We start from the raw sequence: 25662 nt of genomic DNA, 5'->3' as shown, positions 1-25662 counted from the left end.
TTGGTTTTCTCAAGTGTCCAAGAGGCGGGAGATGCGCCTACCTACTAACAGATGCTGACAGACATGGAGGCACACACTTATTTCAAATTTCAAAAAAGCGTGCCGCAGGGAGACATGACAGTGGGTCTTTTTGAATTTGAAAAGACGCGCTGCTGCCGTTCGAAAGGCGAGGAGACGTGCACTGGCCGTTTTGTCAGTTTCAAAAAAGACGTGCACCATCATCTCGTCAGTTTCAGAAAGACGTGTGCCAGCGTTTCATCAGTTTCAGAAAGACGTGCGCCGATCACGTCTCGGTCTCAGGGGACATGCGGTTAGCGCGAATGCAGGCCATCGGATGGCTCTGATCTGCACTATTGTTTCTTGGTTACTGTGGGTATAAATAGTAGAGGACCCCAGTTGCTTTGTCACTTCTTCGTTGTTTTTTGAGCTCGCGTACAAGTTTCAGCCCACGTCCAGGTTTTCAGTTCGCGTTCAAGGTTTTTTGCTTGTTTCGGTTTCCGAAGTCTTGTTCAAACCTTTTTTCAGGTGAGTACTTTCCTGGAATCCATCTTTTCTCCTCCATGTCTAGCTTAGATAGCTCAAACGATTCTTCAAGTGGGTCAGATGCAGGTTCTATGAACCGAGTTGCATCCTCTGATGGCCTTAGCGAACCTGAGGTAAAACTCGAGGAAGATCTTGAGCCTGTAGGCCAAGCCGCTTCGGGCAATCTGGCATCTACCTCTCGCCGAGGTCGGATGTTAGACAGGTTTGGTCCTTCAACCATGACACCTGAGGGGCTCCAATCCCTTATTACTTATTACAACTTGCCTAGGGAGTATGCCTATTTCATTCCTTCGGGTAGCTTTCCTTGGGAACACGGACCTGAAGAGATCGTGATATTCCGGGAGCAGCTCGCTACGGGGCTGCGACTACCTTTCCACCCTCTTCTTGTCGAGGTCATAAACACTTTGGTGTTACCGTCGCCTAGCTTTACCCGAACTCCATTCGTAACTTGGTGGGGACAATCTCCCTTTTTTGCGAACAGGGCTTTCCTTTAGACTTGGAGGTATTCTCCTCTATCTTAATGCTTAGGAAACAAGCGGGTTCTCTTCCTGGGGGTAGGCGGGCGTATTACCTGTCTCCTCGCCCGGGTTTTAAGCTCTTGCACGAACTTCCCAACAAGGTCCCGGCGTGGAAGCGAGACTACTTTGGGGTGCGAAGTGTATTAGGGTGGCCTTTTCAGACCGGGTGGGGAATGGTCGCTCTTGACTGCGGTGTCACTCTTGATAAGGAGACGGTGAAGGGCCTCCGACAATGGGCACGACTAGGGCTAAAATGCAATCGGTACCTGATGGAGGCCAAGCTCATTGCAGCCGGCCTGAGTTCAGGTAGGTCCCTTGCTCAGAGGTTTTTCCTGTTTTGCTTTGTTCTTTCGTTTTTTCTGATGTCGAACTCTTTTCGCAGGTGTGATGGACTCAAAGAGGACTCGCGGTGGGCACCTGTTCCAAGGCATGAAGATGAGGAAGCGGGTCGCCAAGTGAACTCGTGCCGAGCTACCCCAGGATGCGGAGCCCCATGCTCCAGACTACACGTCAGAGGATCCGCCCAGGGAGCCCAAGGTGGCTCATTCAATGCTGGAAGCGGTAGGGGTCCCTTATGTCGAGACAACTCACACGGGTGCTCCCGCCTACTCTCGTGCTCCCGCTTACTCTGGGTTCGCTCAACGCAAGCTGGGCCCTCAGGCTCGGGAGATCAAGGGGAGTTCAGGAGCGTGCTGTCGCAGAACTACGCTCTTCAAAAGAGCAGGGAGGCCACTTTCCTCGAGGAGATCGCGGCATGGACCGATCTTCCCCTGAACCAGATTGTCTGTCGTGTCGCAACTCATGCTATGGTGGTGAGTCAAGTTTCTTGTCGGTCCTCTTTGTTTTTATCCTTGCTGTCGCTCCTAATCAGTTGTTCCTTTTGGTAGGTGAACTCTTCTATTCATGCCTTAGCGGCCTAGGTGGAGAGGAGCTCGAGGCAGGCGTGAGCTGCCGAAGAGGCCCTTCGTACTGCTGAGGCAGCTACCTGAGTTGCTGAGGCGGCTGCTCATGCTGCTGATGAAGCTGCTCGTGCTGCTATGGCCAAGTAGGCGAGGTCTCAGAGGAATGCTGAGGCCATGGGGGTGGTTGTGAAGCATATGGCGGACCTGAGGTTGGATTTGCAGCATCAGGTCGAATACATTCAGGAGGACATAAGGGAGAAAAGGTATCTTTTCCCAAGGCATCGAAGATGCTAAGAAGAAGGCCGTTGATGACTACATCGCCTCGCCGCGCTTTGACGACCTGATGGTGAATTCTTACAGAAGGGGATTTAAACTTAGTCGGTGGATGATCCAGAACACGTACCCCGAGCTCGATATTAGTGCCATATCCACTCCGCACATAACTCAAGAGATGACCAACGCTGCTGTTGGCGAGCCAGATTCCGAGGGCGAGGCAGGACCTTCGGGTGTCGTTGAAATGCCTTATGAAGAGGAAGAAGTAGCTCCGGGCTTGTGAATTTTTTTTTAATGTACTCTTCTATATTTTGCAATGGAATGGATTTTTCTTTTTGGTTAAATGTTGGTTGTTCTTTCTCCCAAACTGACATATTTGCTGAACTGATAATATGCCCGATCTGTTTCTCGCCCGGGTTATTGCCCTCGCGTGACCTGTTTCGGTGTTTAATACTTAGTCTTCGCTTCACCTGAGTCTTTTGGCTGACTTTTCTTTTCTTGCCTATGCCGAGGTTCCTTCGTTAGCTCGGCATCCTGGCCCTTGGGCTCTTGTAGCGATTTCGTCCACTTCGCTTGGCGGTCTATAGGTAGTATCGCCTTAAGTTAACGATGTTCCGCGCTCGGGGTACTTGTTTGCCCTCTAAGGTTTCGAGCTCGTATGCCCCATCGAGCGCTCTCTTTACTCTATAGGACCCTTCCCAATTTGGTCCAAGTTTGCCCACGCCGGGTTCAGGCACCATAATCTTACGGAGAACCAGGTTACCGACTCGGAAACTCCGCTACTTTACTCTGGCATTGTAGTACCGAGCTACTTTCTGTTTGTAGGCCGCTGTCCGGATGTGCGAGAGGTCTCTTACCTCATCCAGTAGGTTGAGGTTGGTACGTAGCTCGTCTCCGTTTGTCTGATCGTCGTATGCTTCTAGTTGTAGTGTAGGTATTTCGATTTCCGCTGGGATTTCCGGTTCAGTGCCGTAGGTGAGGTTGAAGGGGGTCTCTCCCGTGGTGGTTTTTTCTGTAGTCCGATGAGCCCATAAAACACTTGGTAGCTCGTCCGCCCACAACCCTTTAGCTCGGTCTAGACGTGCTTTCAGTCTGCGCAGGATGGCTCTGTTCATTACTTCTGTCTGACCGTTTGCCTGTGGGTGTGCGACCGATGTGAAGTTTCGACGAATTCTCATATTCTAGCACCAATCTTGGAACTTGATATCCCTGAACTGTTTGCCGTTGTCGGAGATCAGTACCTGAGGTAGCTCGAAGCGACATACTATGCTCTTCCAAAAGAAGTTCTGTATATTTTAAGATGTAACTGTTGCCAGAGGTTCAACTTCCATCCATTTTGTGAAGTAATCTACTGCCACCACTAGGAACTTTCTCCCACCTGTTGTTGGCGGGAATGGCCCCAGGAGGTCGATGCCCCATTGCGCAAAGGGCCATGGGCTGGTGAGGTATTTGAGGTCGGAAGCAGGCTGATGGTGGATGTTGGCATGGTTCTGACACTTGTCGCATTTCCTGACGAGCTCGATAGTTTCTGTCTTCATCGTTGGCCAGTAGTATCCATGTCAAAGTGCCTTTTGGGCGAGGGCTCTACCCCCCAGTTATCCGCCGTATAGACCTTCATGAGTGTCACGGAGTACGAGCTCGACTTCGGCAGGTCGCAGGCAACGCAAGTAGGGGAGCGTGTAGGACCGTCGGTACAACCGTTCATCTATTATGACGTATTTGGTTGCCTGGCGTTGCACCCTCTTGGCTGCATTGCGGTCCGCAGGGAGGGTTCCATCTAGCAAGAAGCTCGCAAGTGGGTCAATCTAGCTTGGCTTTGTTTCAAAGACGGGAGCGACCTCCTCTGCCCTACCGAGAAAGCTAGGCCGAGGTAAGTCCTCTATGTACACAGTTCTCATGGTGTTGTGATTCATGCTAGCTAACCGGGACAGGGCATCGGCCTCAGTGTTATCTGACCTCGGGATTTGCTTGATGAAGTGTGACTGGAAGTTGAGTAGAGCCTCATTTACTTTCGCCAAGTATGCGATCATGGAGAGCTCGTGTGCTTCGTACTCGCCTATAACCTGGTTGACCACGAGCTGGGAATCACTACAGATAACTATGTGCTTTGCTCTTACCTTTTGCGCTAGGCCAAGCCCGACTAGCAGTACCTCGTACTCTGCCTCGTTGTTGGATGCCGTGAACTCAAAGCGTAGTGCATATTCCAATTTTGTGCCACTCGAACCGCATAGGACTATTCTAGCCCCACTGTCCTACTGGTTCGAGGAGTCATCTATGTGAAGGATCCAGGGCTCCTCATCCCAGTTCGTGCTTGGCCTAACCAGGAGAGATGCCACACTGGCTGCTACTTCACGGGGTTCAGACTCTATTGGCTTGGGAGCTTTAGGTTTACCCAAACTAGGGATCTCGGGCTCAACCAGCCCAGGGTCTTCGAGGCTGAATGTGCACTCGACGATAAAATCTACCAAGGCTTGGGCCTTAATGGCAGTCCGTGGCTTGTTCTAGAGATCGTACTTGCTGAGCTCGATGGCCCACTTTGTCAGTTGACCGGAAACCTCGGGCTTGAGTAAGACTTGCCTCAGAGGTTTGTCAATCAAGACGACGACGGTGTGAGCCTAGAAATATGGGTAGAGTTTTCGAACTGCAATCACCAGTGCGTACGCTAGTTTTTCTATCTGCGGGTATATCGTCTCTACTCCCTGCAGAACTATACTAACATAATAGATGGGTCGCTGGACCCAATCTACTTCCTTTATTAGTACCGAACTGACAACCTCTTCGCTCGCCAAGAGGTACAGTTCTAAGACCTCGCCCTCCTCGGGCCTGACTAAGGTTGGAACAATAGCAATGTAGGTCTTTAGCTCGTCGAACGCGAGCTGGCAATCTCGGGTCCATTTGAACCCTTTGCCTTTGATTGCCTTAAAGAAAGGCAGACAGTGGTCTGCCGATTTGGACATGAAGCGGCTCAGAGCGGCTATGCGGCCGTTTAGCCTCTAAACCTCTTTTACTTTTCGGGGTGGTCTCATATCTAGGATGGCCTTTATCATGTCCGGGTTGGCCTCAATACCGCGCCGGTTGACAATGTACCATAGGAACTTACCCGAGGTGACACCGAAGACACACTTCTTTGGGTTCAGTCTCATGCTATATTGACGCAGAATTTGGAAGACAGAATCTAAGTCTTTTATTAATTCCTACGAGAACTGCGTTTTGACGACCATGTTGTCTACGTAACATTCTATTTTCGTGCCAATTAAGGGCCAAAAAAGCTTATTTACAAGTCTTTGGAAGGTCGCCCCAGCATTCTTTAGTCCGAAGGGCATGACCTTGTAACAGTACATGCCAAACTAGGTTATGAAGCTGGTTTTTTCCTCATCGGACTGGTCCATCTTGACTTGGTTGTAGCCTAAGTAGGCATCCAAGAAGCTTAGCAGCTCATGTCCCGAGGTCGCATCCACTAGGCGGTCAATTCGGGGGAGGGGGAAGCAGTCTTTTGGGCAAGCTCAGTTTAGGTCGGTATAGTCGATGCACATGCGCCACTTGCCGTTTGCCTTTTTCACCAGCAGTGGGTTGGCTACCCAGCTCGAGTAATGAAGTTCCCTTATGAAGTCCGCTGCGAGGAGCTTTTTGACCTCCTCGTCGACTGCCCTCTAACGCTCTGGGGTTAAGTTGCGTTTCTTCTGTCAAATGGGTCTGACTATAGGGTCAGTGTTAAGTTTGTGAGTTATAAGGCCAGGGTCAATACTGGGCATATCCGCCGCGGACCATGCAAAAATATCTAAAATTTGGAGTAAGAAACTCACAAGTTCTGCTCGTAGAGGCTTTTTGATGGAAGCACCGATCTGTAGCGTTCGAGCCGGATCTGTAGCCGAGGTTGGGATCGTGACCGTTTCCTCTATGGGCGAAGCTCGTTCCTCGTCCTACTCCATAGGCCACTCCAGTTCGAGGTCGTTGGCTGCCTTGGTTTTTCCCTTCAGGGCGGCAACATAACATTTGCGAGACTCAAGCTGGTCGCCCCGCGCTACCCGCACACCGAAGTCTGTGGGGAACTTCATTGCCAGATAATAGGTGGAGACCACTGCCCGCAGAATATGCGTAATTGGCCGCCCTATTATGGCATTGTATGGGGAGGGGGTCGCGACCACCAGAAAATCGTGGTTAAGTTTGACCGCGCAAGGCCATGTGCCGACTTCCACAGGTACTGTTATCTTCCGGAGGGGCCTGACTTCCTCTCCACTGAAGCCCATCAGAGGAGTGTTTGCGGGCTTCAACTCGCTTCTCTGCAACAATAGCTGGCTAAATGCCGATTTGAAGAGGATGTCCGCCGAACCACCTGAGTCCACAAGTACGCGCCGGACTTCGAAGTCGTTGATCCTTAGTTTTATGACGAGCGCATCATCATGGGGATAGTGGACACCTTGCACATCGTCTTCCGTGATAAAGATCGGTTTTTCCGTCTTCGGCCTCTTTGGAGGGTTCTGCTTTTATCGGGCTGCCTCGTGAATTGATGTCCGTGCTGCTGCCGAAATGCAACCTACTACCACCGAACCACCCACTATCACATGGATGGTTCCCCGAACTGGCCTCTCTTTTGGAGGAGGACACTGCAATGCTTCGGCCAGTCTACTGCTGGGCTCCGGGGCATCCTTTCCGTGTTCCCCTTGCTGACCTGCTTTATTATTATTATCATTATGTTGTACAAAATTTCTCAAGTATCCACGACGGATGAGTCCCTCTATCTCGTCCCAGAGATTATTACATTGTTTGGTATTATAACCATGATCTCTATGAAAACTACAATATAGATTTTTATTTCTCTCGTTTGGATTACTCTTTAGGCGAGGTTGCCACTTTATGTAGGGGGCATCCTTGATCGTCATCAAGATCTCGGTCCGCCTTGTGTTCAATGGCGTGTAATCCGTCTGAACTGCTAAGGGAGCTCGGGACGGCTAGCTTGGTTTCGCCTCTCAGGCCTAGCTTCTTCTACCGCCTAGGTTGGAGGGCTCACCTTCCCTTTTTCTTTTCTCGACCCTGCCTTCGGTTCTTTGGTTGATTTCTTCCTCTGTTCTCATGAACTTGTCCACGAGCTTGCGGAAATTGTTCACAGTCGTTGGTTGGCTAGCCACCATGTGCCATTTGAACTCCTTGTGCGTTACCCCTCTCTTGGCCGCTGCGAGCTGTACCGCGGGGTCTTATTGCGGTATCTGCAAGCATGTTTCATTGAACCGTTTGATGTAGCTCTGGATGGATTCTCCTTCTCTCCGGACTACCCAGAAGATACTTTCCTTGGTTCTGGGGCACCGCTTGCTAGTAACGAAGTGTGCGGTGAAGATCTGCACGAACAGGGCCCAACTTCTTATTGACCCGAGGGCTAGGTTCCGGTACCAGGTGTGGGCCACCCCCTGAAGGTGGTGGTGAAGGCCAAGCACATGCATGACTCGCTGGCCCTAGCGAGGTGCATTTGTGACTGGAAAGCGTCGACGTGGTCGTTGGGGTCAAAAGACCCATCATACTTGTCCAGAGATGGAAGCTTGAAGTCTCTGGGCATGGGGACTGGTAGAAGTTCTGATGCGAGGGGGGGAAGGAACCGAGAGAATTGGGACAGTTTTTACCTCGTTCGAGCTCGTCTCTTCCTTGCCTCTGAGCTTGGGTAGGACACGGGTAGCAGTTCGGTGCCTTCGTTGAGCGGGCCTAGTGCTGGTGCTGCTGGCCTCTGTGTTGTCGAGCTCGATGGGCCCAGAATGGTCTGCTGCTAGGGCGCTGAACCGATTCTTCGTGAGTGGGAACTCAGGCTTGGAGCGCCGAGGTGCTGACTTTGTGGGTGAGGTTCCCGACCCACCTACGAGCTGCGAGGCAGGAGAAATTTTTCTTTGCTTTCGGCCTGGGGATGAGGCCTACCTATTAGGGGGGTTCTGGAGTTGGGAAGCTTCTCCTCGGTGAGGGCGTCCACCTTGAGGGGAGGCCTTAACCGACTTTGAAACAGGGTGCCAAGGGGGAAGCAGTGACTGGTTTAGGGGTATCTAAGGGAACTGCTGCTGATAATGGTGTTGGGAGAGGTGGTGTAGTACCTGGTGCTGCTAGAATTGTTGCATTTGGACTTGCATTACCCGCATGGATTGCATTAGGTCGTCCAGCTGGTTCTGGCGGGTCGCCAGTGGGACAACAGTTGGTTCAGCGAATGTTGTTTCGATAGGGAGTAGAAGAGGAGTGTTCAAGGCAGGAAGGTTCAGAGGCGCCACTGCTTGTGGCGCATTCAAGCTGGGGATCCCATCCATGGGAACTTGGAGTTGCTCCCCGGTGGTGGTCGTTTCTGCGCCACATTCGGCATTATTGGAGGAAGCCATGTGTGTTGGAGTTTTTTGGAAGAAGAGTAGGTAAGAGAGATTTAGAGGGAGGCTTTTAGAAGCGTTCCCACAGATGACGCCAATTAATGATGCGTAATCTGGCCGGTCTTAGCTGTCAACGATTTTGCCTCTGATTGGAGAAACGGGGAGCCTGAAATGGGGAAGATGAGGGAATTCCGGGGGGAACCCGGTGAGGTAACTCCGAAGCTCAAGTTAGTATTCTCTCAAAGGCAAGATAAAGACCAGATGGCGCAAAGTTCACATACCTTGTTGTTGGGGGTAGGGGGCCTTTTATAACCACTTCGCGCACTCACTCCGAGGCCTCTGTTAGGTCGGGTATGATTACTTCTGTGTTTCTGCTAGTTCGGGTGTCATCCTTTCTGCTGGGACAAAATCGCCACTGCTCTTTGTTGGAGCCGTCTCTGTAACTGGAGATGGCGGTGGCAGGTAGCCGTTGGAAGTGCTACTATCAAGCGTCAGATCCCAAATCAGTCAGGTGTGCCGCCCTTGGATGCGAACTTCCTCGGTGTCAAGCATGGTACGGTTTGTTCAGTTTGGCGTCCTGGAGGCGAAGTGCTAGAGTGGTGAGCGAGGTGAAGTCTTGAGTTCGGAGGTACGTCCTGAACTGCCATAGGGCTGGCTAGTTCGGTGAGGCGTGTCCCGAATTGCTATAAGGCAGGCCAGTTCGGTGAGGTGTGTCCCGAACTGCTATAAGGCATGCCAGTTCGGAGGTGTGTTCCGAACTGCTGTAGGGTAGGCCAGTTCGGTGAGGTGTGTCCCAAACTGCTATGAGGCAGGACAGTTCGGAGGTGTGTTCCAAACTGCCGTAGGGCAGGCCAGTTCGATGAGGTGTGTCCCGAACTGCTATAAGGCAGGCTAGTTCGGATGTGTGTTCCGAACTGTCGTAAGGGTAGGCCAATTCGGGTTTGGCTCGAGGCCTAAGGGAGAGTTCGGGTTCCCAATATCGAGTTCGAACTGTTGGTAGGTAGTTCGGACCACTGGTCCCTTCATGCCTTAGGCGTGCTGTTGTGCCGAACTGTTGCCTTTGCCACGTGTTGCGTAACTACGAGGTCGGGCCAAATCTTCCTTCATCAGGCTTGATGTTGAATTGTTGTGCTTGGCGGAGGTTGATCCCCTCATGATTACAACGATAACTCTGACAGTGGGTTCATTAGCTTGTTCCTTCTCTTTCTATTGGATTGTATACGTTCATCCTGGACAAAGGACTTCAGATTCCCCTTCTGATTAGGTCTTCTATCTCATTTTTTTTTTTAACTCAGAACATTATTCTGTGTCTTATCCAATGCTCTTATGAAACTTGTACTACTTGTTCAAACTTCTCTTTGTGTTGCACCTACATAAAGATCTTGCTCTAACGAGTGTTAAAGGTGTATACCTTTTGTACTAACAAGGTGACGGTCTTTCACATAGGGAAGACCTCTCCAGACTTTGCTTTTTTCCTTTTTCCTCCTTCCGTCTCTTCATCTTGGTCTTTTCTCTTCTTGCTTTTCTTATCGTCTTGGTCTCGCCATAATCTCATCTCTTCCTCAACATTAATGTACTTTTCAGCTCTATTGTGGAAGTAGGTCATGGTCTGCGAGGGCTTCTTCGCCAAAGAAAAGGTAAATCGGGCATATTTTCTCAAAGTGGTAGGAAATTCTAGGCACATATTTTCCACCGAGCTCGTGCAAAAGCATAAGGGCTAGGAAACTCTGTACGTATAGTCCACTAGGTTTGTTGGACCAACACAACTCCCTCATTAGCGTCTTTTAACCAACTTCATGCCGCGCATGGATCATTTTTTTAAATAAGAAATTGTAAGTCGAAACGTTCTCCATACCCATATCATACACCCTTTTAATGACTGGTACGATAGAATTTGGTGCCTTTGTGGTAAACGGTTTATTGTATTATTTATTATGAAATCAATCACTATATTGTTACATTAAATTAACTAAACCATTTAACTTCTAACATTCTCTTAGAGGATTTTGCCAACAAATGGTACAAAATTGGATATCGAAATTTGCATACCTGTAGATATTTAACACAAACTAAATTAACTGAAACATTTTGACAAAATTGAACAGAATGGAATGGCAAGACAAGATTCATGCAACATTGTAACCGACCCCATAGTTGGGAGTTGGGATAATTCTTACATGACGATGATGACAAATTCCGACAAAAAAAGGTGGTTTGAGATAATACTCATACTGCACAACTGAAACATTCTGATGAAATGACAAATCAGGAATCAGGATTCATGTATCCAACCCCATAATTGGGATTTGGGATACACATTCTGACAAAACTAAACAGAACGGAATCGGGAATCAGGATTCATGTAACCAACCCCATAATTGAAACACATTCTGACAAAACCGAACAGAATGGAATGATGAAACGGAATTCATGTAACCAACCCCATAATTGAAACACATTCTGACAAAACCGAACAGAATGGAATGATGAAACGGAATTCATGCAACCAAACCCTATACTTGAAACACACACTTCCATGACTTCAATTTTCTATTAAAGTATGTAAAAGGGTGATGCCTGTTGTGTATATATATATAACTTATAATCATTGCTCACATTGTGTTACAAAATCATATTTTTTGGATTATTAAAGTTTTCCTGAACACTTTGAATCTTGTTTCATTCCACCTTATCCACCACAATTAAAATAAATAAATAAATAAAAGTAAAACAAGCAAAAATTTAAAGATGAACTACGTTTTCTGGTAAAGAATATAAACTTTGAACCCATGGGAAAATTCCCAACACCTGCTTACTCCAGGGCCTATCTTCTTCAGGAATAAAATAAATTAATACATTTCGGGCTTATTTTATAGATAATTGAAGAGATACCTTCACTGTTAATACATCTTTCACTCCAGCTTCTGCCCTTTTATTCTTGGGATAGCTAATCTATCGCCAATAATCCATTTTTACACCGTAAATGAGTGCACGCCAATAGGCATGCCTGTACATGAAGGATTTCTTCATATTACATACAACATGCCCTATCCCGATTATCACATTATTACCCCGCTTTTACTTGAATGTCTCTTTGACAGTCATAGCTCATAGAATGATTGAATGTTATCCAGCCAACCACCAAATCTTTAGCATGTTGTGATGTATCTGTTTTAGCATTTTAGGCCTTGGTGACAGCAAAAAGGCATCATAAGAGTTGGCCAATCTTGGCACAAAGGATACTAATAGATTTTCAGGTCCTTTCCCTTACTGTCAGTCAAGGGCTCCGACTCTGATTACCCCAACGGAAATTATATTACTTGCAATTTGAGAAGGCACTCAACTCATGCTCAATTGAAGGTGGCACTCCAAACTCAATGCTTAATTGAACGTAGCTCCCACTTACCCTCACCATCAATCAATTGCAATTCGAGGGAATGGAATGGTATCAGAGCAGGCCGCTGAGATAAGACATGGAATACATTGCAAAGAGTCAAAATGGATAATGGTAAAAAATCAAACCAGCAAGCTATATACACCGCTTACTTGAGAAGTTGTAACAACAGTTATGCCCATCTCATTTGCCAGTTTGTACAGGTGTTCTTCAACATCAACACTTGTGGCACTGTCATCAGATGAAAGCATATGCAAACAAATAAGTATTCCTTTTTTGATCACTGAACCAAAGGAAAACAAATAGTTTTGTCACGTACTTGGTGCACTCATCAAGGATGCCAAATTTAGGATTGTGAAAGAATAGGCGGGCCTGATAAAAAGAAGCCATCAGAAATATTCTAGTGGCAAGTTCTTAAAGTAGAATATTTAAACATCACACTTTTTGGGCTCACCATGCCAAGTCTTTGCTGTTCTCCAAGAGAAAGAATGTCTTCCCAATTAACACTAGCATCCCAACCTCCCTCTCTTTCAAGAAGATAGATCAATCGAACCTTCTCAAGAATAGATCTAAGATGTGTGTCCAGCATATGTGCTCTACCATCAGAGTTGTCACCTAAAATGTGGCATGAACTCACTCAGAGAGAATTTATATATATTGTGCATGATTTGAATCATGGTATAAATATAAATTATTTGGGACTTCAATAACTAGAATCAATCCCCCAATTTTCTAGGTTCTGTAATTTTGGTTTGGTTCAAATAGAACATAGTATAAACCTCAGTCTGTATCACTCACATTTTTTTTAAACAAAAAGTGTCAAATTTTGAATAGATGAAAGGAGAAGACCATACAATGCTCATCTCTTTTGCATGTATTGTAAAACATTTAACCCATTCACATGTCAACTTTCCAGAGCGCACAAAGACTTCCTCATTTAGTTATTTGCTTAAAATCAAACTGTCCCATTGCAAGTTCTTTTAATAAGTAATACCACTTGAAGATTTTGGTTCCAGCAATAACCGTTTTCTTTTTTGTTTGTTTTTCTTTTGATATCTTTTGAAGGGCTTCACAATGGAGGGTGGCCCATCCCCCAATCCAGGTGCAGGCAGGATTCGGTCCCAAGTCTCCACTACAACCAGCAGGAGACCTTACCAACCCACTGCTTGGCGGCACCTTGCAGTTCCAGCAATAACTGTTCACACTCCATCTATCAAAATAAACAAATAAATCTATATATATATATATATATATATATATATATATATATTAAAGTAGAAATATGACACATCAGATGGCCTGAGCTTTCTCCCTTACCCCAACTGAGAACTCTCAGCCCCTCTTCATTTTAGCCTTCCTTGCTCCCACATGAAGCCACCTCATCACTCCCTTCATCCTCTCTCATTTTGACATCTCAGCATGCCTGGTCCGTCCCTCTTTCCTCTATGTTTATCCCTTTGGATATCCTCTCCTAAAACTACTCCTAAAATCCCTCTGTACCAAAATCTAATCTAATCTAGCCAAGTGGTACCACTATCCCCCACTTTCTCCTAAATTATCTATAATTCCTATTTATCTACTAAGTTATCTCTAATTTAGTAGGGAGTTTCTCTCATAAATTATCTCTAATTCCTATTTATCCTATCATCCACTTTTCATCTATATCTATCAAAAGAAATATTAATAATTTTATACTTTTATGAAACTCATAACGAAATTATGTACTAACAATACAAGTCACCCAGATGAGACAAGAGATTTCAAGATTAGACGGGGCATGATGAGAAAATGGATAAAGTTTAAGTTGAGCCTTTCATCAGCTGGCTTATTTTACTTCAGGATGTTTGGCAAGATTTGGGTTTTTGGAATTTTTAGTCAATTGCGTATTTTAGTTGTTCTAAGGGTTGGTGGTAGGGACCTTTGTGATTTTGTTGTGATACTTGTATTTGGATAATGGGTTGTTTCTTAAGGTGCTTTGGTATGTCTGGAATTTTTTTTTTCTGTTTTTAGGGGGCTTCGTTAGGGCGGGTCTATTGTTTTTTTTTTGGGTCTACTATTGTTGGGTGATTCCTCATCACCCTGTTGCAATCTCCTTTTCCTTTTTTTCTCCAATAAAGTTTATTTTTATTTATCTTCAAAAAAAGATTAAATAATTTAGATGTATTGAAGCTTTCAATAACAAAAATAGGCAATAACTTAAAAAAAAATGTTTTTAATAGATATTAAAAATATAATATTAATTGCAGTTATTAACGTACTTATAATAAAAGCATTATTTCACTTATATCAATTAATAATTCTAGAAAATAACTTCCAAAAAATTGATATTTATTAATAATAATTTGAAAATCTTAATCTATATCTATTATATAGTTATACATACTAAAAGTTATATTTATTGTATTTTTAGTAATTATTTATTATATTTTTGTGATAAATATATTTTCAACAATTATGTATAAATCTATTTTTGTTTTGTTATTTAATAGAAAATTTTGAATAATTATTGGAGATTAAACTTAAAAAATTAAATTTAAAAGATTTACAGTGGTATTATTAAAAAATAAGTTAAAGAATTTAAATTTACAATATAAAATATTTTAGATTAAAGAATATGGGAACTTTCCCACTTTCCTTACAATATAAAATATTTTGTTTTGTTATATGGTTGGGTCGATTTGGTTTTTGTCGATTTACAAATGGCCAACCCGAAATTGACCCAACTTGGTTAGGTTGGGAAATTGCTCAACCGAAACCAACCAGAAATACTAGAAAACCGGCCAACTCGAGTCAAGTTGGGTCATGTTGGTTGGTTTCACCGGTTTGATGAACAACCTAGCTGAAATTAATTATTGTTATTTTAGTATTGTAAAAAATTATTAAAAGTAGTATATAAAATATAACTAATTATTAATTACTTAAAATGTTAAAATTTAAAACAATTGTCTACTCTTATGTGCTTTTATTGTTTAGCTTTCGCTTAACAAAGCCCGTGCATTGCACGGGTCCTTGCTAGGTGCAACTTGAGCGGGTTGGGTCGGGTTAAGGGTCAATCCAATGCTAAGTCTCAAACCTCGTGCTTAAGCTTGGCCCAATTCAAGATTAAGCCTGAGTTTACCAACCAGGGCCCAACTCAACCATAACTAAGCATCTCGGGTCTAGGGATGGCAATTCTACCCTACTCGATGGGTAACCAACCCTACCCACCTCAACGAGGCGGGATTTTTTGTTTGAATGATAGGTTTTGGGGCACGCCGGGTTTTGGGATTCTACAACCCGTACGTTACGGGTAGGGTACGATATTAGGCTAAACCCGACCCCCTCAACCTGTATATTGTTGGAAAGCATATAAACTTTATGTACTAGGTGTTGAATTTAATATTTTGAATTAGATGTAAAGCATAATTGGTAGTTTATCTGTTCTTTTACATCTTAATCAAATAATTGAAATTTTTTTTGTTTATTTATGTTATTTTACTTATTTATTGCTTTTATATAACAAGAAATAATAGAAGTAAATCAGTCCTCTAAAATTAATATAAACTTGATTAAAAATAGAGAAAAAAAAGAAGAGGAAGAAGAAGAGTTCGATAATCTCCTCTCTCCCCTCACTAATCCTTTTGTTAATCTTCTTTTTCTAAGTTAATTACAAGTATGCCCTTAAGTGGGCGGCCAGCTAAGAAAGAACTTAAAATAAACTTTAAAAGGAAGTAACGGGCCCATTAACAAGCAAATAAATAACACACTACATAAATAAAAGAATAGATACTAGGGCCCATTCGGCCTAGTCTCTCTACACTCCCCCCTCAAGCTGAGCATAGATGTCAATCATGCCTTGCTTGCATATATAGTGTGTCAGCTTCCCTCTTGGAACACCCCCTGGTCAAAACATCAGCCAATTGCTCTTCTGAAGATGGCAAGCAAACTTCTTCTGAAGCAACTCTTGCCCGTATATGATGTCTATCAACTTCTATGTGCTTAGTTCTGTCATGTTGAACTAGATTATGTGCAATGTTGATAGCTGCTTGGTTGTCACAGTAAAGCATCATTGGCTTTTCATAGTCAACTCCCAACTCTTCTAAAAGTGATCGCAGCCACAGTAATTCTGACACTCCATGTGCCATTGCCCTGTACTATACTTCAACAGAGGATCTGGTAACTACAGACTATTTCTTACTCTTCCATGAGACAATGTTCCCTGCCACCAAAGCACAATATACTGAGGTGGATCTCCTATCATCAATACATCCAACCCAATCAACATCAGTGTATGCCTCCAGTTTTGTGTGTTCATGCTTGGCAAATAGAATAGGATTTGGGATTTGGGATTGAATTAGGGTCGGGGAAAAAAGAGTGAAATGAAAGTGCTTTGTTGGAATTAAGAGGTTTAGGAAGTGCAAAGAAAAGGAGAGTCATCAGAAATGTGATAAGAAATGAGAGACCGGTTATAGTCATGCTACAGGAGACAAAGCTTTTAGACTTGGATAGAAGGTGGATAAGAAGTATCTGGAGTTGCAGGGGTCTAAGTTGGTCTTTTGCCCCGTCATGGGGTGCCTCAGATGGAATCCTTACAATGTGGAAGAATGAGGAAATTGACTGTCAGGAGGAACTAATAGGTCAGTACTCAGTATCAATAAAAGCCAAGAGGATGAGTGATGGAAGGGAGTGGGTCTTGACTAATGTGTATGGACCGAATTCATATAGAGAGAGGAACTCATTTTGGGAAGAGCTAGTTGCAGTCAGAGGCATATGGGAGGGTCCGTGGTGTTTGGGTGGGGATTTCAATGTAATAAGATATACAAATGAGACAAACAACCCCAACCAACCCTTAACATCTAGCATCAAACACTTCAATTCCCTAATTGAGTCCCTAGAACTAAAAGAGCCTACCTTGTTACAAGCCTCTTTCACTTGGTCAAATCTCCAAGAAAATCAAGTGTGCTCAAAACTGGATAGATTCCTATACTCCATTGATTGGGAAGAGCTGTGGGGCACTTTGACACTAAAAGCCCTACCTAGAGTGACTTCTGATCATTGCCTTTAAGCCTTATTGGTGGCCCCACACCTTTTAGATTTGAAAACATGTGGCTAGAAGTTCCAAACTTTTTGCAAAGGGTTAAAGAATTGTGGTCGGAAGATGGGATTAGGGCTAGAAACAAAGTGGTGAGATTCTCTAAGAAACTGAAAAGATTGAAGGAAAAGGTCAAGGAGTGGAACAAAGAGGTATTTGGAAAAATTGAGGTCATAAAGGAGGATTTAGCCAGGAAAATAGAGGAAGTGGACCAAAAGGAGGCCAGGAAAGAGTGTGGGGTGGAGGATAGAATAGAAAGGTGGAACTTAAAAGTGCAATTGGAAGAGATTTCTTAGAGGCAAAAATCTAGATGTAAATGGCTTCTGGAAGGGGGTGGAAATTCCAGTTTTTTCCACTCTAGCAAATAGGAGAAGACAGAAAAACCAAATTTCCAGTATAGAGGTGGATGGAAGAGTGACAACTGCAAAAGAGGAAATTAAAGGATGCTTTGTGGATCACTTTAAGTCAATCCTAGCATCCTCTGATGAAAACATGGCAGAATTGGGAGATTTACAATGGGATAGAGTGCTAGAATCCGAAATTAACCTCCTAGAAAAAGCCTTCACTAGTGAGGAGATACATGAAGCAATATTCTCGACGGATAGATCTAAAGCACTAGGGCCAGATGGATTTTCAATGGCTTTCTATCATAATTGTTGGGAAATTTTAAAAGATGAATTAATTGATGTGTTTGTGGAGTTCTATCAAGAAGGGAAATTATCGCTCGGAGCAAATGCAACTTTTATTGCTTTAGTGCCAAAAAAGGAGGCCAAAACCCCTAAGGATTACAGACTGATAAGTCTTGTGGGTAGCTTGTATAAAATCATTGCTAAAGTCCTAGCTGGTAGGTTGAAGACTGTACTGCCCTATATTATCTCTCAGAACCAAGGAGCTTTTGTAGAGGGGAGATAAATTGTGGATCAAATTTTAGTGGCAAATGAGTGTGTGGCAGCTAAGAGAAAACAAGGTGACAAAGGTTTGATTTGTAAATTGGACCTTGAAAAAGCTTATGATATGGTGGATTGGTCCTTCTTGTTGAATTTAATGGAAAAGATGGAGCTAGGTGAAAGATGGAGGATGTGGATTAAGGAATGTATTAGCTCAACACATTTTGTTATTCTGATGAATGGGGTAGCAAAGGATTTCTTCTAGGCTAAAAGAGGACTAAGACAGGGCAACCCCTTATCTCCATTCTTATTCACCTTTGTGGCTGAGGTTTTGAGTAGACAAATCACCAAAGCTGATCAAGAAAACCAGTTTAAAGGTTGGAGAATGGGTAGATTAGAAGCGGTGGTGTCTCATTTGCAATTTGCTGATGACATAATTATTTTCTGTGAAAGCTGTGATGAGGCCAGTTTAAGGAATCTGAAAAGATTGGTGGATGAATTTCAGCAGGCCTCCAAATTGAAAGTCAATTGGGGAAAAAGCTGTGTAACTGGAATCAACATTGAAGGGGGGGGGGATATCCAAGCCATGGCAAATCTGCTAGGTTGTGAAGTGAAAAATTGGCCTCTGGAATACTTAGAGTAGAAGTTCAAGACTGTTATCAGTCTTGAACCCTAATGGATTTCAGGATCGAAAATAAGAAGAAAGGTAAGAGGAAAGAAGAGGAAGAGGGAGGAGAAGCAGTAGAACACGAGTTAATATTTATAGGTTAAGCCGACACTTTAGTTAAGAGGAAAGAAGAGGAAGAGGGAGGAGAAGCAGTAGAACACGAAAATAAGAAAGGTAAGAGGAAAGAAGAGGAAGAGGGAGGAGCAGAAGCTTCAAAAAATATTCAGCCGCCACCACTTTAGTTAATATTTATAGGTTAAGCTCATTACATGGAAAGGACAGATCTGCCCTTAGTCTTTACATAACAAATAGAGCAAAAAATAAAACTGAAATAAATAACAACTGAAACAACTAAATGACCAATAGCTAACCCTAGGCAGACTAGAACATCTTCTACCCTACGAACACAGTGGGACAATAGCTGTGGGGCCCACATCAATGTTCTCTACACTTAGAAATGCCCTTGGGTGGGAATCCGAAAGCTGAAAGCTTCTGGAAATTGGTGGTAGAGAGGTTCATGAAGAAGTTGGCAATGTGGAAGATAAATTATATTTCCTTGGGGGGGAAGAATCACCTTGATAAAATCAACCCTTGCAAACCTTCCCACTTACTTCCTTTCCACCTTTAAGATCCCGGTGACAATAGCTAGGAAATTGGAGAAGATTATGAGGGACTTTTTGTGGGAGCCAGGTGAAGAAAAGAAAGATCATTTAGTGAAATGGGAGCAAGTTTGTTACCCCAAGGGCTGGGGTGGATTAGGTATAGGGAACCTAATAAAGAGAAAATAGTCCCTCCTAGGGAAATGGCTTCCCTCTAGGATGCAAAATTAGCCCCCAATGCAGCTCCATCCTCTCCTTGGAAGGCAATCTTTGAGGTATATCCAACTTTTCTTCAGTTAATCAGGTTTGATGTTGGTTGTAGCAACAAAGTTTTATTCTGGGAAGACCTTTGTGTTGGGGATGTGCCTCTTATGTTCAATTTCCCAAACCTCTACACTTTATCAAACTATAAAAACAAACCTGTTGCTAGGTTTGGTGTGCTTTCAGAATCAGGGATCTCTTGGGATCTTGGTTCTAGAAGAGGGTTGAGGGAAAACGAGTGTGAGTCTCTAGTGCAGTTGATTTCCCTGTGCATCTTTATTTGGTTTGCTCACTCATATTAATCCTATGGGGGTGAACTTCCCAATGAGAGAAATTTGGACTAAACCGACCCCTCCAAAAGTACAAGCTTTTTGTTGGGAAGTGTTCCTAGGGAAGGTATACACTTGTGATGTGCTACAGAAAAGGAGGCCAAACAATTGCCTCTCTCCTCATGTGTGTGTCCTTTGTTTGGGATGTGGTGAAACTCTAACCCACTTGCTATTATCCTGCTCTTTTGCTTCTAGTATTTTTTATGTTGTTTGTTCTCTCTTTGGATGCAGATGGGCTCCCCCACAGGATGTGGTAAATCTATTCAGCCCCTCTTTCCTGTATCAACGGAAGAAAAGGGGAAAATGTATATGGAAGGCAGTGAGAGCAGCTACAGTATGGACTATTTGGGAGGAAAGAAACCTAAGAATCTTTTCAGGAAAAAGCAAAATAATGGAGGAAGTTGTTGAAGCCATAAAAATCAGAACTGCACATTGGGTGAAGACCATGGAGATTTTTAGAAACTACTCCACGAATGAGATACTAAGGAATTGGGCTGAAATAGAACAGACAGATGTACCCAAAGTTCTTGTAAGCATGGAATGGAAGCCACCAGCACGGAACAAACTAAAACTGAATTTCGATGGGAGTTCTCTTGGCAACCCTGGAAGGGCAGGCATAGGAGGTTTGCTTAGAAATTATCTGGGTGTGGTGGTGGCATTCTACTCTGGACCAATAGGTTATGGTGACTCAATACAGGCTGAATCTCTAGCCCTACCTCAAGGTCTAAAGATGGCTGAGCAGATAGGAACAACAGACTTAGAAATTCAAGGAGACTCTCTATTGGTCATCTCTTGGGCCAAAAACATCACATCAGCACCTTGGAAGCTCAAATTTGTCTTCAGCGAAATTGACACACTTGCAAGGAAGTTCAACTCTCAGTTTGGTTGGATTAGAAGGGATGCAAATGGGATGGCGGATCCCTAGCAAAACAAGGGGCAAATAGATCTTCATTGTATTGGGCAGAATTGTAACTGATTGCTGGAGATTGCAATTTCCTATGCAATCTTTAGCTATTGTATCTTAATCTCTTTGTTATTAATGAAAGTTTTTTTACTGATAAAAAAAAATGCTTGGCAAAAAAAAATGAAAGTTTATTAATGAAATTGTATCTTAATCTTTATAAAATTTCCTATTGCAATATTGCATTTGATGTATATTACAATTTGATATTTGATTATATAGCTGACCTGAAATTTGCTTAATTGCTTGCTTTAGCCTTTAAATTTTTACTTAATTTCTATTTTTAGGTTCAAACTGAATAACTGAATTGTTGTTTGGCTGAAATTTACTTGCTTTGTTTTTGTTTTTATTAATTTATTAATTAATGTCATTGATGATTTGCCCTTGGTCGTACACTTTTAGTCTTTTTATTGGTGATTTGTCATTGTCATTGGCTCATTGCTGATTATATCATTGATTCATTACTGATATGTTATTGCTGAATGCTGATTTGTTTTTATTTTCATTAGATAATGGCAAATGAGGCAAATCAAAACACTTCTGGCACTAAGAATAAGGCCCAGCCAAAAGATCTAGCATGGAAGTATGCACATTGGCATGATTTAGAGGACAAAAATGCTATTACATGTTCGTTGTGTGGAAAGATTGTCAAAGGAGGAATTAAGAGAGTAAAACAACAGTTAATTGGAGGATTTGGAGAAATTACCAAGTGTCCAAAAACCACAACGAGTATTGCAAAGGAGATGCAAGAATACATGTGCAAAAATAAGAGGAAGAAACTGTTAAGTGATTTTGCAGTGGAGGACAGTTGTGGGCCATGGGAGCAAATGGTTTGTGAGAGAGAATCTCACCATGAAAGTAACCAACCTACGGAACTAGGTGGCTCCATTTCAATTGGTAGGAGTGCCCAACCATTAAACCCCATGTTTTCACAAAAAAAGAAGGAAAATGTTAGAGGATCCATGGATGCTTTTGTGAGGCCAAGTCTAGAAGAAGTGGTAGAGGCAAGGCACAAGGGACAATTGGTGCAAACAAGCATAGAAAGCCGGTTGAAAAAGGAAGAAAGAAAAAAGGTTAATGAATATGTTGCAAAATGGTTTTATCAAGCTGAAATACCCTTCAACACAGTAAAGTTGAAGAGTTTTGAGATTATGGTAGAAGCAATTGCACAGTTTGGGTCTGGGTACAAACCTCCAAGTTACCATGAGTTGAGAGAGCTACTATTGAAAGGGGAGGTTGAGAAAACAAAATTGCTTTACAAGGAATATGAGGCTTCTTGGAGAACTTATGGTTGCACTATTATGTCTAATGGATGGACAGATAAGAGGCAAAGAAGTTTGATAACCTTTTTGGTGAATTCTCCTAAAGGTACTTTCTTCCTGAAATCAGTTGATGCCTCCAATGAAATCCACAATGTGGCTAATTTGTATGAATTGATTGATAAGGTTGTTGAGGAAATAGGAGAAGAACATGTGGTGCAAGTGGTTACTGATAACCAGTTTGCTTATATTACTGCAGAAGACCTTCTGAAGATTAAGAAAAAGAATTTATTTTGGACACCTTGCACTGCTCATTGTTTGGACCTCATGTGGGAGGATATTGGAGGATTGAAGTCTATCAAGAATTGCATTGCCAAAGCATGACATGTGATGGCCTTTATCTACAAACATCCTCTTCTCCTTGCTTATACGAGGGAGAAAACACATGGGAGGGATCTTGTTAGATGTGATGTTACAAGGTTTGCCACATCATTTCTTACTTTGCAAAGCTTGTCCACTTTGAAAGAGCCATTGCGTTCTTTATTTGTTAGTGATGTGTGAAATAGAAGTAAATGGGCAAACAAACCAAAGGGTTTAAGAGTCTCAAGCACTATTCTTTCCAAAATGTAAGGATTGCCCTCTTAGCTTCCCAACCAATTGTGGAGGTCTTACGGTTGGTTGATGGTGATGAAAAACCTACAATAGGGTACTTCCACTTTGCAATGGAATGGGCAAGGGAAAAGATCAAAACAAATTTTGGTGGGAAAGAAAGAGAATATAAGCCCATTCTGGAAATTTTTGATAGGCGTTGCAATAATATGATGCAGCATCCTTTGCATCTTGCCGGTTTCTTCCTCAATCCTGCCCTCTTTTATAAAGCAAAAGCTGAAGATGAAGCACCAATTGGGAAGTTTGAAATGGGCTTTATAGATTGTATTGAGAGGATGGTGAGTGACATTGAAATTCTAGATAAGATCTCCCATCAAATGGAAGAATATAAGCATGCCCGTGCTGCATTTTCTAAGAAAATGGCAATTAGACAATGGGAAACAAAACAACTAAGTAAGATATACCTCATTACCACTAGAATCTTATTTTTGTTAATTTTTTTTGTATTGCTATCTTTGAATTTGTATTCTCCAATTTAATTTTTTTTTATTTGTAATTTGTACTTTGTAGTTGATTGGTGGCATACTTATGGGCATTGCACACCAAACCTTAGGCATATTGCATTACGCATATTAGGTCTTACATGCACGTCTTCTGCCTGTGAGCATTACTGGAGCACCATTGAGCATGTAAGTAATTTTATTATTATTTATTAATTGAATTATGAGTTCTAATTATAAAAGTTAAAATATTTTATTTTTATAATCTTCTTATTTTTGTTTATTATGAACGTAGATTCATACCAAGAAGAGGAATAGACTTGATCGAAAGAGGCTTAACGATCTTGTCTTTGTTCAATATAATTAATGTCTTCGTGAGAGGTTCTTGACAAGACGTGCAAATCCACAACAATTTGAACCCATTTGCTTCAATGATGTTGATGAGAGTAATGAATGGTTGACTGGAAGTGACCCATCAAATGAGCTCGTTCATGAAGGTGGTGACCTCACATGGAATGAAGTGGATGAAGCATTAGGAGCAACTGAAGCTGTTGAGGGTGCAAGTAGGCCGAGGAGAAGTGCATATACGATGTATACACGTGCAAGTAGAAGCAAAGGTAGAGGTGGTTATGGAAGAGGCGATGGTAGGGGACAAGACAAAGGAAAGAGTGTTGTGCAAGAAGAAGAAGATGAAAACTCAATGTCGGATAGAAACATTGAGGATAATGAAGATGAAGATGAAGTCGGAGTGCTTGATGGGGAAGATGAAGACGATGAGGATGCGAATGATGTTGATTGTGCTGTTGATGTTGTTGGTGGATTTAGTGGAGGGGTTGCAGGCTTTTCTTACCTAGATATTGAAATTAGCTAGATAGTTTTCTTTATTGATCATCTATAAACTTCATGTTTTGTTAATTGTTATCCTTAATCCTTTTGTGGAGATTTTGGAGAATTGAATAAGTGTCGTATTTATTTTTTGTTATGGTTTTATTATTCATTGCTTGATTTGGTTCCTACTTCCTATCTACTTCCTTTAAATGCCTAGAATAGATAAATTTCAATCAAGGCATGTCATATGTGTTTGATTTGATTCCTTTTATTATTTGTTCATTTATTGTAAATTTACAATGCTTTTTGTTTAATTTATTAATGATTTTTTTGTGTGTGTGTGTGTTAAAGGAAAAGTGAGAAAAAAAGAGCACTCAAGAAGGACAATGCTCAACATTCACTTCAAAGTCAAACGCATGCCTTTGACTCTTTGTGAATTTAAATTTTTTTTAGTATTTATTACTTATTAGTTTAGTTTTTTAGTGTAATTGCCTTGCCTAGTTGGTTTAGACACCTTTTTATTGATAATATTTTATATTTTTAGCTTTTTATATGAAATTTGTACTCATTTGAATGATTTATAGTGTTAATAGTTAAGTGTACATGATTGCTAATTAGCACACAAAACCAATAAAATGACTTAGAAAAGCATATATAAAGTAAAAACTCAATAAAACAAGCATTTTAAAATTCCAACGCCTAGGCGCCTGGGCGCCCTGTGGTCACCTAACCTTGCCTAAGCGCCATGAAAACTATGCTTTCAAGTAACACAAACTCTTTTCGCAGAAGCTAAATGTGTATCTCTGGGAATGCATAAACTCACAAATAACACTTACTGTATAGGAAATATCCGGCCGAGTCATGTAGAGATATAACTTCCCAAGCAGTCTCTGAAACACTCCCCTATCAGGCAAAAGTTCACCATTAGTAGCTGAAAGCTTATGATTGGGATCTATAGGGGTGGAAGTCGGTTTAGCACAATGTTTACCAATCTCTACAAGGAGGTCAAGAACATACTTGCGTTGAGAAATGAAGATACCATCCTTAGATCTAGCAACTTTAATTCTCAAAAAATACTCGAAAGTTCGTAAATCCTTGATCTCAAATTTAGAGTTGAAAAATCTTTTGAGTTTACTCACCTCCTGGCTATCATTACCCGTGACCACAATGTCATCAACATAAACAATCAGAAAAGTCACCAAAGAGTTACTTCTTTTCAAAAACAAAGTATGGTTAGATTGAGTTTGTGTGTAACCAAAGGAGACAAGAACAGCCTTGAATCTCTCAAACTAGGCCTGAGGAGACTGTTTGAGACCATAAATGGATTTCTGCAATTTACACACCTTCCCTTGCATTTCCTTTCCATACACCCCCGGAGGCAAAAGACATATACACCTCTTCATGTAGGTCTCCCATTCAAGAAGGAATTTTTAACATCGAACTGGTGGAGAGGCCAATTAAAAGTAGCAGCTAGAAACAACAAAACCCGAACTAAGGTCATCTTGGCCACAGGAAAAGTCTTAAGGTAATCAATACCATACATCTGAGTGTAGCCTTTAGCAACCAATTGGACCTTAAACCTCTCAATAGTGCCATCAGAAGGATATTTAATGGTGAATACCCATTTACAACCTACTAGTTCCTTCCCTTTAGGCAAATCCACAATATCCCAGGTATTGTTCTTATGCAAAGCATCCGGTTCAGTCATCACAACATCCCTCCATTTAGGTTT

At 42.5% G+C, this 25662-nt stretch overlaps 1 protein-coding gene across 5 annotated transcripts in view; it reads right to left on the bottom strand.

Moving 5' to 3' along the window:
• Positions 1–11405: 11405 nt before the first annotated feature.
• Positions 11406–25662, bottom strand: part of ABCD1 (peroxisomal ABC transporter 1) — a 97789-nt gene continuing 83532 nt past the window's right edge. For 4 of the 5 annotated variants that reach the window (XM_088985368.1, XM_088985367.1, XM_088985370.1 and 1 more), the window contains 4 exons: positions 12414–12574; positions 12279–12331; positions 12112–12190; positions 11406–12026 (listed from right to left, as the gene is read on the bottom strand). In XM_088985368.1, coding sequence (XP_088841494.1) covers positions 11940–12026; positions 12112–12190; positions 12279–12331; positions 12414–12574 — 380 coding nt within the window. In that variant the 3' untranslated portion in view covers positions 11406–11939. Of the gene's footprint in view, positions 12027–12111; positions 12191–12278; positions 12332–12413; positions 12575–24766; positions 24834–25662 lie in introns of all 5 variants that reach the window. The other variant, XR_016113089.1, reaches the window with a different exon arrangement.

This window comes from Nelumbo lutea, chromosome 4 (assembly GCF_056320005.1).
Source record: "Nelumbo lutea isolate HS-2025 chromosome 4, American lotus-T2T, whole genome shotgun sequence".
NCBI lineage: Eukaryota > Viridiplantae > Streptophyta > Magnoliopsida > Proteales > Nelumbonaceae > Nelumbo > Nelumbo lutea.
Note: the sequence above shows the minus strand (reverse complement) of the source record. Positions and strands in the feature narration are given on the sequence as shown.